Source organism: Anneissia japonica, unplaced genomic scaffold (genome assembly GCF_011630105.1).
Source record: "Anneissia japonica isolate Jap-2015-1 unplaced genomic scaffold, ASM1163010v1 scaffold368_len332514_cov184, whole genome shotgun sequence".
Classification (NCBI taxonomy): domain Eukaryota; kingdom Metazoa; phylum Echinodermata; class Crinoidea; order Comatulida; family Comatulidae; genus Anneissia; species Anneissia japonica.
Genome location: NW_022708279.1, coordinates 249,803 through 264,802, shown reverse-complemented (window position 1 = coordinate 264,802; position 15,000 = coordinate 249,803). Strand labels below are relative to the sequence as shown.

Below are 15,000 nucleotides of genomic sequence, written 5' to 3'. Positions count from 1 at the left end.
AATTTTAAAGGCTAATTTCTCATATATTGTTCTTCAAATAGCTGTACGCTTAAATGCTTGTAACTTCAGAAGGAAATGTCGGATTTAAACGATTTTTTTACCATTTTATAGCTCTTATTTTACTCTTTAAACCTGTAATAATAACTCAAAATTGATTTTTGCAACGAGTGACTGGTTTGGCTTGTCTTTGCCACAAATATAAGATGTTCTTACTCAATGAGTTTCTGAGAAACCTTGCTTGTCTGATGGTTACTAAGCACATGCTCATGAATATGCAACGATGCTAACCGAACTGCGACATCAAACTTGAGTTCAGAAGCAAACCGTTCATTTATTACGTCATTGCAGCACTTAAATAAAATGACAAAAGTGGCATAATGTATAACAATGATACGTACGTTAGTTATGTTATATAAAAACTTAGACCAGCTAAATTTATTCAAACAATAATTATATTAAATAATATAAAATTAACAATAAAATCAAACTAGTGAAAGTAAATGATTTAATAGGTAATAATAGGATCACTCAATTTTCATACATTTTTATTTTCATGTTAATAAGAAAATAAAATACAGTAAAATTAATATATAAAATATGTAATATATAAAAGATATTATGTATCCTAAACCTGCAAGCAGAAATATTGGAAATTATTTTTATTTTTATGTTAAATTAAAAAGATAATTAAATATAGTACAATTAATACATAAAATATATAAAGGATATAATTGTATAGAATATATAAATGATATCAATGTATCCCCTAACATGCAAGTAGATATTCGAAAACATTTATATTTTTATGTTAATATATTAGGATAATAAAGTACAGTATTACTATATGAAGAATATAAATGTATCACTAACCTGCAAGTAGAAGTATTCAAAAGCATTTTCATCGATAGTGAGTAAATCGTAAGCATCCTTGGGCACAAAGGCAATACGGAACAAGCACTTCCAATGCTGAGCACCAGGTCTGGAGGCAATCTAGTCAACGGATACAAAAATAAAATCATTTGCAACTCATCGGGATAAATTATCATGTCATAATTCATCATATTTGTATAAAAATGTTATCTTGATAGCATTGTGAAATTTCAAGTTGGAATAATAATAATAATAAATAATAAGTTAAAAATTAACGTCTCTAGTTAAAAACATATACCAGTATATTTAAACTATTGTAGTCACATAGTGTACCATGGCAGTGATCAACCTGTAGTTCTAATATCTATGTATTCTCAATGAACAGAATATAGATTATGGATTGGATTGGATTTATTCTGTGTAAACACCAAGGAAAAGCAAAGAAAGTCTAGAAGAAGACCTATTTTCAGTAGGATCCTTCTGGTGGTGATTAGGCAGTACACCAGGAGACAATCCCCTACTCTCTTCCGGAGAGTGTACTGCGTTCTTTAATGTGCACATAGGCCATAAATTCACAAGGGACAAACGGTTTATACGCCTTATCCGAACGACAGAAGAGGCAGCGATGAGAATTGAACCAGTACCTAAATATCTCCACGGTTCAGCACACCACAAGATTAGCCAACTGAGCTAAGCTGCTCTCGGTAAAGGAATATGTATGAGATACAGAGTTTAACTGTAATTAAAACTAAAAAATCTGGACAGTTGATATACTTTGAATAGACTTTGATGCAATAGTTACTTTTTATAGGATATGTTAAGCCCTTTAATCGCTGGAGCTTCGCACCTAGGCTGACTGCTACTGTACATTTTTTGTTACGAGGGGTCTTTTGGTATAGAATAGGGCAATTTCAGTAGTTCGTTTATCCAGGTATACATTCATGAAGTAGAAATTAGTAATAAATGTCATACTGCCCTCATATTCTAACATAAAGATATAAATGATCATTCATGAGTGAAATATGACCTCAGAAGCATTCATGCATAAAATATGACCTCAGAAAGGAAAATAAATGAGTTCTTCCAGACCAATGTAATCTCCATTTAACTCATTTGAAATCAAGATTAACTTTTGAAAATAAAACACTAAAGCTGAAGAGTATTAAGAAAGTATACTATATGGTAACATAATTCATCACCAGCTAATATATTCAAATATATGTATAATATTTTATATTATTCATTATCTTGGAAAAATGAAAAGCATTTTCCTAGTGTAATTCAAAAACACCAGAGGGCATCTATGACTCAACAATAACTAATCTTTATACTGTATATTAATCATTATCTTATTTTTTTTATATAAAATTAAATAAAATATTAATAAATACTTATCTACTGACATTTTGAAGAGTTTCAGCTTCATGGAGTAAAATAAATTTTTGGTGGGAGGTGCTTCGCATGTCTTGCATCACAAGAGCAAAATACTGCATACAAGTTATTCCCAACTTTTCTTGAAGTGTGTTTAACACATCCTAGGGGAGAAAAACATCACAAGATTTGAACCCAGAATGCATGTAACTTAAGGTAGGCACTAACCACCATGCCACAGCTATATAAATTCATCAATCAATAATCTTGCATTATCCTTTTGTCAATTAGTGTAGGGCAACCACTTGCAATTACAATTACTTTTATACTTTGACATCAACAATGATCTATTATGATTTTGAGGTGTGAAGACATTAATACTTTAATATATGAATGGACTTAAACACTTGATGTATTCTTAACCACTCCAAAATTAGTGGTGCAACCAGTTAAAAATGCATGAGAGATGGAGAACATGTCTACACTTAAATATACACATTAATTGATTTAATGTGAAGGGTCACGCTTGGTTCGGTGACAGTCACCAAGCGGGATGAACCTGGTTCAACTTTGCCAACTGCATTGCTAGCTGCCCTGACCGGGGAGTCACCCAGATTTATCTGCAATGCAATCAGCAAAGCTGAACCAGGTTCCCGGCGACTGTCACCAATAGGGTGAGCGATTCTACGGAAACAAAGCTTGAAGTTATATATTATTGTGTAGAGAAGCTGTTGCTGCATTATATAAGATAAATGAAAGGGTTTGCACATGTCTTACCTTGACATTGGTTTTACTATCATATTTAAAAGACTTTGTCTGGTTATTTTCCAGATAAACCTTCAAAACGCTTGGTAGATACACCAGGCTTGCAGGAACTTTACCCTAAAAGGTTGAAAGAATACTTCAAACTTAAGTATGCCCATATATAATCATGATGTGCCTATATGATCATGATATGTCATCATGACCATATATAGTCATGATGTGCCTATATATGGTTATGTAGTTACAGTATCATCATGACCATATTTAGGCATGGCACATGTTTTTGTAAAATAAAATTTGAGAGTCTAGACAGGGCTTTACACATGTGTTTATCTTTGACAATTGTTTGGAAATAACATTTAAAAAATAAAATACATTGAATGAATTTCCCATCAAATATGAAATTTTGATTGCTATATGATTAATGCTATATAGTTATAACTGTACATGCTCGTATCCAAACTGCACATGGTCATTTTCAAACTGTGCATGCTAGAATCCAAGGTCAACTGAGGTCAATCAACATAAGTCTACGTTGTGTGTATGGTATTTATATCAATTGACCTCTATACGGGCATGTGCAGTTTAAACTATGAATTAGCTTGTTACTATCAACTTTATTTCACATAATATCTGAAGGTGAAAATTAATTGATTTTATTTAGTGGATTTAATAGACAGAAGTTAGTGGAATTTAATTGGGATGTGTCTCAATTTGCTGCGGTTTGTTCAAGCTCATTAACCTTGTGAAATCACCTCTTAAATACTGTTCATTTGTCAAAAACCACTTCCAATACACCTATGAATAGAAACAGCCTGTGAAATGTGAAAGGCATCCAGCTGGTAGCATTGAGTAGGATTTTCAGAAAAAGCGTTTAATAACATCGACGGATGTCTCATTTGATCAATGAGTTAGACATTCTCTACAAAACACAGCAGTTCTTTTTAAAACTATCTATCATGTGTGTACCACAAGTATTATTGTTATTACTTCACCAGGCAATATTTCGCCAATGTGCACATGGAATAAACATGCTAATGTCTGTTTAAAGTTATGCCCACTGTTATGTGCCCATATATAGTAATATTATGGCTATATATGGTAATGATGTGATGTCATGACCATATTTAGACATAATAGTCTGGACAGGGCTTTACAGAAAGATTTTTATTTATAATCATTTAATTTAATTTAATTTAAAACTAATATTAATTTCTTATCATTTATGTTTACAGTAAGGTGTATAAGTCAAAATGTTGAGAATATATACTTATTCTTGTTTCTACTGTATATCATTTTAAATACTTGCTCTAAAGCTTGTGTTTTAATTAATTATACCCTGACTAGCTCAATCTCTCTAATGTCCACTAGCTATTCCAATCATTTCCACATCTTTTTAGCGCTTTGAACATCCTATTTAAAGGATACTGGCACTATCCAAATCTACGCTATTAAGATGATCAAAATACTAATATTATCATCATCATTATTATTATCATTATTAATCCTAAAATTACTGCTGTATTTTCAGATTTAATACAGACAGTTTATGTGTTGATTTTTGACGTATATGTTATTCTGCTTCTACATGCCAGGCTGCATCAAACTTAAAATAATAATAATAATAATAATAATAGTTTTTTTTTTACTTATTTATTTACTTTTTTTAAATTTATTTACCTGTATAGCTGTCAATGCCATTCCTTCTGGTGATTCTGCGAAACGTACCCTTGTTGGTTTGTTTTTTAATTTGTGTTTTTTGGTAGCACTCAGGAAAGAAGATTTCAGGCCTGTCTTATCAATGTACGGTTGAATAACAGTCAGTCGTATAGATTCAGTAGAATTTCTAAATGAAATAATAATAAAATAAATAATCCCTAAATAAAACACAATCGTTAAGGCCAACTCAAGACAGCTGCATACGCCACAGCCCAATGCATTCAACAGTATCATCGCACCAGGTCTGTGTGCATTAAACACATCACATCATCATGTCCCAGAATTATAATAATGTTTAATATACAGTTCACCCTCTGATTCCAGACCACCATTGGGACCTGAAGATTTGGGGTTTTCTTGAGGTTGGTCTCCAATTAGACGGCTAGCTTTGTGTTAAAAGGTTGAAGATTGTGATTTGGGTTTTTGGAAAAGTGGTCTCAGAATCAGAGGGGTCTCGAATTGGAGGGTGCACTCTACTCACAAGGACCCAAGATGGTTGGGGCTGCGTATATGATGCTGAGTTATGTAAAATATAAGTGGCATTTCCAATTCATGTGTGATTTATATATTCATAATACAAATAATATAAATAATTACAATCTGCCCTTAATTTTCACTATTGCATGAACAAAATAAATTTTAGTATATTTCCAATATTTCTTTTTTATTTCACAAAAATCCAATGGCAACATACATTGGCCATAACTTTTGATATAAAATGTTACATGTACATCAAAATCTCAAAAATAAGAGGAAAAACGATACAATAACAATACAAAATAAATACTGAATAGTGAATATTTTTATGGGAGCAGTCGATGTAGAGGTTAATGATTCATGTTATGTTGATCAATTTTAAAGTGCTTTGTGTTTCTCTTGCATCCTTCTGCAAGCCACATATATCAGGGATGTAGTTATTAGGTGGCTGAGGTGGGCGGGGCCACTCAGCCTTGAAGTTTCCCACCCAGTCTAAAGCAAATTTCATGGCCTTCACTCACCTTATTAACCCACTTTTCCATCCTTAAAATCCATGCTTATTATTTTGAGTTTACCNNNNCCCACCCACCCTTAAAATATTTAACCCTTAGTTTACAATAGCTACAACCCTGATATATCTATGTTTGTCTTTCCAACAGAGGACTGTATGTAGGTATCTGATACGATACTTTTATACATATTACTGTTAAGTATTTCAATACAAAATTTCTGATTGTTTTTTGTACTACTGTATTTCTTTATGAAGAATAAGGAGCAAATCTTATTTGGGCTTCATTTTTGTATTAGCCAAATAAATATTATTTATTATTATTATTATACTGAATATCATATTTATTACCATCACAAGAGGCAATGGTATAAAAAAAAAACAATGGGGTTTATAACTTCATTATCATATCCATAAAAATATAAACTCACCTAATTTTATTAATAATGTACTCTCGATCGCACATCCTAACGTTCTCATCATCAATCCTGCAAATCTCATCGCCAGGAAGTAATTTATCCACAGATGGACCTCCTGTCAATAAAAAAAAAACAAGGCTCTACTTTTAATATCATCCTTCATTCTTAGCATACATAACCAGTAAAACCAGTGTATAACCAGTAAAAATGTTGAATTGCACGTACCCGGTAGTACTGGGTATATGAAAATAATTCTTTTTGAAATTGTTCCTGTACTGCAGGCAGCCTGTCTAGTTCTTTCTATGAACTAAAGGTGATTTCTACTGAATTATATGGAGTAATGACTAATTGTTGCGAAAAACTCATCTTACCAGTGATTTTTTAGAATTTTCTTTTTATGGTTCTGCCGACAAACATCAATTTTTATCTGTTTTTGAATGATGAAAATAATTCAAATTATTGATATTTTTAATGTATCTTCATCATTATCTAGTGGGAAAAAAAACAGTATCCCATAAGAATTTCTTTCTTTTTTACAGATTTTATATGAAAAATGGCATTTCAAATATGGCCGCCTAATGTTACATGACCACCTAATTAAAAATTTCAATTTTTTTCCGTAGGCCAACCTCTTTCCCACACAAAAAACTATTTCAAAAGAATCTCTTTTAAAAGTTTTTTTTTTTGGTATTTATTTTAAAATACCCTTCTTCCTAAAAAGGCCAAGCACAGGGGATGTATTTACCTATAGAAGTGAAAGGGTTAAAACTATATTTACTAGTAATCATGTTTAAGTCCTGTCCAGACTATCAGATTTTATTTAACAATGTCAAAGGCCAAGCAAACATGTAAAAGGCCAAGCACAGGGGATGTATTTACCTATAGAAGTGAAAGGGTTAAAACTATATTTACTAGTAATCATGTTTAAGTCCTGTCCAGACTATCAGATTTTATTTAACAATTTCAAAGGCCAAGCAAACATGTCAAAGGCCAAGCAAACATGTAAAAGGCCAAGCACAGGGGATGTATTTACCTGCAGCAGTCAAAGGGTTAAAACTATATTTACTAGTAATCATGTTTAAGTCTTATCCAGACTATCAATTTTATTTTACAATAACATGCCTAAATATGGTCATGATGACATCACATCATGACCATATATAGGCACATCATGACTATATATGGTCATGATGACATCACATGACCATATATAGGCACATCATGACCATATATGGGCATACAAGAGTTTTTGTCAAAGAAAATGTGATACATATAATATGATAGTGTGGACAAAACTGTAGACTTTGTATTACTTCAGAAGATTTTCATCATGAACTGGTAATCAGATCAATACTATGATACGAATTAAAAACTGTGCCACAAGGAATCGTTCTTGGTGTGCTAGACACGGAATTGTTTCCGTGCCAAAGACTGGTAGCACAATAAAAGAATCCGTATTTTGTGCGCCTCGTCATAGGAAATTTTTCTTAGAAAGAAACGTTTCTGGAAACTTTTTTCTTTTTGTTATTAAACAGCCAGTTGAATCACACCCTTAGCATGCATTTGTTAGATGCAATTACCTTCCATTCTTATCATAAATTTACAGTAGTTAGATGTAATTCTCCCTTTACATACAATCACTGTACTACTTGCATGTCAATCACCTTTTCTTCTTCTAATAGCATACATTAAATAGAGCTGTGTAATTACCTTTATCTATTAACATAAAGTTTACAGCTAGATGTGACCGGCTAGATGTGACCGGCTAGATGTGACCGGCTAGATGTGACCGGCTAGATGTGACCGGCTAGATGTGACCGGCTAGATGTGACTGGCTTGCCTTATTTCATCACATACTTATTGACAGTTGTTTCTTTATAATAGTTATTGGATGTCACTACTTCTTAACATAATTTAATGTGTATTCGATCACATTTGTCTTCATTAATAGCATACAATAGCAGTATGCACCTTCCTTTTCTAAATATAAATTCCTGTATAAACAATTATTCGATGTTGTTTCTTCTTAATATAATATATAATGTGTATTTCATCTCTCTTTTTTACTTCATTTTCTGGTTAAACCAGCATAAATTATTTTTATTTAGATCTCGATAATTTTGAATGTAAATCTTTCAAGCATGACCGTCATCAATTAGATGCTGCTAGGTCACATGACTTGTTCACATGGTAACTTGCCATATCATCGCGGTAGGATTTGTGTTTCTTACAATCGAAGCATGATAAATATCAGATTCTAGGTACAACACAATCACAGTGTCTACACGTAGGTCTACGATCTTAAATCAATATGATCCTTTAAACATTTAATTCCTAGCGCAAATAAACAGACTTAAAATCTTGCCTTTTGAAATCCATTACATACATTACATGATTCACAGAATTTAATTTTTTAAAAATGCCCAATTGCAAAGGAAACATGAACTTTAGGTAATTACTTGGCTTGATACTTCCCAGCTATAAAGTTCATGTCATGATCTTGAAATTATTGTAACCTCTGTACCATGTCAATAAATCATAGATGTTCAAATAATACTAATATTATTACTAGTATTATTCTCTGTTGCTTTTAATGATAATACATCACTCTCTAGTAGAAAACTTCCCTTATGAATCAATCACTCAATTAAATGATCATTTGTTTGTTACAAAAAATGTTAGTAGTAATAATCATCTTTATAGTATTTATCATTTTCTCATCTGCCTTTCAAATCAAATAAAGCGCTGTTTACATTATATCTTTACTTGTTAACTAACCTTCAGTGACTGAACGGACGACAACCGGGCGTTCGCTTCCAGCGATGAACCCAAATCCAAGAGCGCTGTCACGAATTAATGTAACTTCACGTTCAACAGGTTGAATATCATCCGCTTCAAAGGGATCAGCACGCGTGCAAGCTTCGGTTACATGACTGAAACAAATAAATGCAAACCTACAGTGTATGATACTTAAAACATGAATTATCATCTTTCTAAAGTTTTAATTATATATAAAAACTAGTATGTATTTGTGGAATTGGCTGGGGACAATGGCAGGGAAGTGTTCAATGTCATTAACGTAATTTCCAGATAATTCTTTTTCACTAATTAGTCTTTATCATTCCTGAAATTTGCACATGAATTATATATTGTCTCTGTTAGGCAAATTAAGACAGACAGATTATTAGCAACAGAGATTAATCTATTTTTGTTATTTACTATTTTAATGTTTAATAGATTATTTGATTGTAAAAAATATAGAATTATATTAAATTGTCTCTGTTTTGCACATGAATTATATTAAATTGTCTCTGTTAGGCAAATTACGACAGACAGATTATTAGCAACAGAGATTAATCTATTTTTGTTATTTACTATTTTAATGTTTAATAGATTATTTGATTGTAAAAAATATAGAATTATATTAATAAATTGTCTCTGTTAGGCAAATTACGACAGACAGATTATTAGCAACAGAGATTAATCTATTTTTATTATTTACTATTTTAATGTTTAATAGATTATTTGATTGTAAAAAAAATAGTATTTCTGTTTCTGCTGTAAATTTACTACTTTTTATATACATTTTAAACAAAAATAAAGATATAAAGATTTGGGCTTTTTTTTAAAAGAGAAACATTTTTTTTGGATTAGGAAAACAATAACAGAGTACAGAAAGTGTGTGGTTAAGCGCTCTTTGTCAGAAGTTCACAACTTTACTTACTCAATGTAATATGGCTTTCTTTGTTCGTCAATAGCTGCTTCCCAACCGTATGGTAAATCCGCACGGAGATTCCAACTGCCGGCCGGAGGTAGCCACTGAGATACCCTGTCTCTGTGACTGAAAGATAATGAAGACACAAATTCAAATTCTCTCTATAGTGGTATGTTAGTAGAGCACTCAAGTGGTGCGGCACTATCAACAGTTCCAGGTTCAACTCTTGAACATTTTTCTCTTTTTATTTTGTCAGTCAATAACAGTGACCATTGTCCAATTAATTGTTACCCATGCAGAGATTTTGCCCGAATGAAGTTAAAGATCAAGGATGTTCCAAATTGATGGTAAACCATGTATCAATGGGATGAGGTAGAGTATGCGGCATGTCAATCCATGCAATAGGAAGGGGTGTGTTACGTTTTGAGTGATGACAAATCCCAATGTTTTCACATACAGAATACAATATTGTATACAATTCAATGTTTATTTACTTTATGAGTCATAATGGTTTACTATTTACTATACTGTATTTACACATTCCATTCTGTATTGTACACTGTAATAACATCCACAAAATGCATGTACATGGTTTAAGCTGGCCAAATAAAAATATCTTCTATATCTTATACGATGATTGATAATGATGACAATGATTATGATGATGATGAATGCTGAAAATGAAGATAGATGAAGATGATGATGACTGCTGAAAATGAAGATAAATGAAGATGATGAATACTGAAAATAAAGATAGATGATGATGATGATGATAATGATATGTCGATTATTAGGATGATGATGACTATGATAATGATGTTAAAAATTAAAATGAAAAAAAAAAATCTTTTTCTACCAATTAATAATAATTGCTATCATTTTGAAGTTAGAGAACCTGCTTTGAGGAACCTTGGGTGGTGATATGCATTATGAATATCATGTAATTAATAAGTAGACGGTATATAAAGCAAAAGTAGAGAGTGTACTTGCTGTTGGATGGGAAGGAAATTTAAAAAAGTATTAAAAAATAATATTTTATTAATAAGTATATTATTAAGTATATTACTATATTATATATGTCCAGTGTGTTTATTGTTGAGAAGGCTTTTTGAGGTGGCAGTTATTCAAGGGAAGGCATCTATTCAAGGGAAGCTTAACCCCTCGGAGTGTCTATTTGAGGGAGATTCTAGAGGGGAAGGAAAACTTATTTGAGGGAGATGTTTATTCCTAATGTGGTTCTAAAGGAGGGAGGGAAAGTTTGTTTGAGGGGGAGGCGTTTATTCAAAGTGAGGCACTTATTTGAATAAATACGGTAATTATTGCACAGCTAGGAGCTTATTCCACAAACTGCAACTCAGATCGTGTACACAACTTTAGGAAATGACTAGGCAGTGTATAAATCCTATTGACGCATCCTGACAAGCCTGCAAACATCCTTGTGTTCTACCACATGAACGAGGACTATTCTAATGCAATGACACACAAAAAACACAGAACAATGACGAAAAATGAATTATGCACAAGTTTGATTCAAAAACCATTATCGTGCAAATCCAGTCGAACCAGCAATCTCATGCATAAATTGCACACACTACTTACTACACAAATCAACTCATGCTTAATACTCATCTACTTGAGCATGTAAAATCTCATTTTTAACACTCTTTTACCCGATAAAAAAAAACAAAAAATGCAAGGTTTTCTTGCGACTTTCCCATGTCGTGGTATAATGAGATGCAGGACAATACGTCTATTTACCAGCTCATTAATCTCACTATAGTAACCTAGCAAACCATGTCACTACAACAATCATTCAATTACTTTTCTACTAGAGTAAATTCAATAATCAGTCTGACATCAGCACAAAGCAATGTTTTCATTCTTTATAATAATAATAAATGATCATTTGTTATGGTTATTATTATTGGTCTTACTAAATCATTTTAATCATGATTCAATTCAGTTAAGGCACCTGTCTGATTAAAACCCCATTCCTAACATTTTCAAACCAACGATAAAATTTGGAGGGAAACTTAAATTCATACAATTCCCACAGACTTTTTGTTTAAATATTTGGATCTAGAAAAAAGGTAAAAGTTTGTAAATTTTTTGTTCTGTGTTTGTGATGCACTTAAATGTTTTAACGCTATATTCGTTCTCATAGAAAGGTACTTTGTACTATAAACAAATATCCTGTCACCTTTGACCATTGTGCATATCAGTAGTTTTATAGATATTGCTATCCATAGTCAACAATATCATCACTAAAACAAATACTCATCAATATACTGTATCATAGGTAATTTCAGCTTTAGAGACTTTCAATTTCAGAGACAATGGAAAGTAATTTTTTGAGTATAGGACTACCATATTTGGTATCTAGAGGGGCTATATCATTAACATTTTTGCACTTTAGCCCCAATCATGATGAAGCTGAAGTGGTTGTCCATCTCCAGTCTCCCAACAACCTGAGCAATTATAATATAGACCACAAAAGCATTGATAACCCGGATTCTATTACATCGATGATCTAATATATATTGCATTTTTTTTTTTTTCTGATCACTTGGAGATGTTTGAGGTTTAAGATACTTAAGGCCCTAGATTAACTGCTTTGGCCTCTGGATGCTTTGGGACCCTACATGCTTGGGGCCCTATATACACACTTGAATGCCTGGATTGGATATTAACACTGGAGCTCTGGACAGGTTCTGGTCCAATGGCACCTTATCTCACTACTGCTACACCACTGAATAAAAATATTCTGTATCAATGGAGGATAAAATTACTGTACATGTTATAATCTGGTTGAATTTAAAATTGAAAGAAAAATCAGCTGTTACAATACCAATAATTGCTCAATCAGATATGATAATGCAGACAATGATGAGTTGAGGAAACTGTTGCTATGGCAACCCAACATCCTGGATACAGATCATTCAATGTAGTGAGCTTTGCCTAGTTGTCTAAATAACTTGTGTCTTGCATTTTTATTCTCATGAAAGTTCTATATTGTTGCTAAGCAGGTGTTACAGGAATGAATGATATCACATCTTTTATCCTTCTAATTGCTCCATCATTTTTAAAGAATTCTGGATTGTAAATTTCAAAAGAAACTCCCATGGCAACAAATTAGTTTGACTAGTGGGTTAAAATAATAAAGAGATTTTGTTCTGCATCTGGGATTTAATGTAGTTCTACATTCCTATCTTTTGCTTCCCCCCCCCCTCCCCTGGCCCAAAGCAGCCTATACTTCTGAGCACTGATTAGAAGTCAGGATAAACAATGAACCAGGACAAGCTTGACAGTGAGCACTCATCCCCAGGCCCCTAAATCTCTCCAATCCCTCTTCATAAATGTACTACCTTGTTAAATTCCCATCTACAATCTAAATTATTTATCCTGTTAATTATTCTGTATATTCTACTTTTTATGTGAAAGCACATTACAGTATATGATATTATTTTAACTACAACTACTACAATTTAATATTAGTAGTATTAAAGGTATAGAAATTTAAATTAATTTAATCTCTCCTGTTTGATTGAAACAGCATGATCCCAGATGGAGAATAGAGAAAGGAACTTCCCCTTCCCAGTATTCTCAAGTAATTCTTCCAAAAATGTTCAAACATGGAAACTTAATTTGAAAAATATAATATAATTACTCTATATTGTCTGAATTTTATATTCAAAAACAATTTAATTGTAGAAAATATTTGCCTCAATAACGAATAGAAGAAAAATAATATTAAACCTATTTTATATGCTTTGCATAATGTATTACTGTATATTATCATCATTCATCACCTATAATACAGTGCATCACAGACAAGTAAACATCAACTGGACATGACAGAAAAGTAGGCCTACCCCTGTACAAGTAGGCCTACCCCTGTACTGTACAACATGAGACTTGGCCTTTGATATTGACTACAAAAAATATTTCCTATAAAAAAAACGTAATGATAAAAACCTAATAATAAGAATGAACTAAACTAAGTGATCAGCTTTGGTTTACTTATTTACAGTTTATTTATTTATTTATTTTATTTAATCTTTCTTTATACTGTAGGCACTTTAAGTACTATAGCACTGATTTTCAAAGAGGTACAGAGACAAGAAACATATACAGTTACTATTAAACTTAGCCACAGAAAAACAAAACACAGGTTAAGTTTGGAGAACAATTATTAATATAATTGTTAGATAACCAAATAAAACTGAAACTTTATTCACCTGTCTGTCTCAATTTGTGGATGTACTACAAATTTCAGCATTCTGCCTTAACCAATGAAAGTCCACATATTTACAATACAGGCAAAATAATCCAACAGAGAAATCGAGAACCATCATCAACGCTAACAAATACCTAAATGAAAGCCACAATTTACTTCCACATCAAAACTAATTGTTATTTTTTTAGGTCCGACTACAATCTCACTGATTTTACACTCATTTGATGTTCATTTCCACCTGGCTGGTTCTATAAGAGTAAGTGCAAAGAACAATATTCTTTTAGTCGCAGACGTTCACCTATGGAGTAGAAATGCGATGAAGCAAATGCAAGATCCCTTCTTGACAGCTTCCAAAGATGGAGTAACTTATTGATTTTTTACACGCACAAACAAACCAAAGCACCTGTACCTTCTCCTGCAATATCCAATTCCATTCTTTGCAATCAAAATATCTGTCATAAATAATTCAAAATTGATGTAATAAAGCAACACGAAAATATTAGTTAAAAAAGCAAATGAATATGTTCCAAAAATATTCTGCTCATGTATGCTAAAATATTTTTGTATTGATTATGTTTTGTAAGTAGCTTTAGGCTTTATATGGTAACCATGACTACATTAGTTTTCATAAGATGCTCTATACTAGGATCACTACACTTCCTTCAACTGTTTTTTTAATCAAATAAATTATTATGTATTTTTGCACCTGCATGTTAAGGATAGTGGAAACGTACACCCTATTAACATTTTAAAAGGCTACATGTGTAAAATAATCAGTAAAGCTCTATCCACACTATCAAATTTACTTTGACAAAAAAATGTGACACGTCCATATATAGTAATGCTATGCCTATATATGGTCATGCTGTGATGTCATCATGCCCATATATGGGCATATCACACTTTTTTGTCACACAAA

At 32.0% G+C, this 15,000-nt stretch overlaps 1 protein-coding gene across 1 annotated transcript in view; it reads right to left on the bottom strand.

Moving 5' to 3' along the window:
- LOC117106492 overlaps positions 1-15,000 on the bottom strand; it is a 35,940-nt gene that overhangs the window by 10,106 nt on the left and 10,834 nt on the right. Inside the window, exons 3-10 of the mRNA XM_033247853.1 lie at positions 9,854-9,970; positions 8,908-9,062; positions 6,142-6,244; positions 4,687-4,852; positions 3,019-3,123; positions 2,274-2,405; positions 871-990; positions 214-350 (exon numbers count right to left, since the gene is read on the bottom strand). Coding sequence (XP_033103744.1) covers positions 214-350; positions 871-990; positions 2,274-2,405; positions 3,019-3,123; positions 4,687-4,852; positions 6,142-6,244; positions 8,908-9,062; positions 9,854-9,970 — 1,035 coding nt within the window. The remainder of the gene's footprint in view (positions 1-213; positions 351-870; positions 991-2,273; positions 2,406-3,018; positions 3,124-4,686; positions 4,853-6,141; positions 6,245-8,907; positions 9,063-9,853; positions 9,971-15,000) is intronic.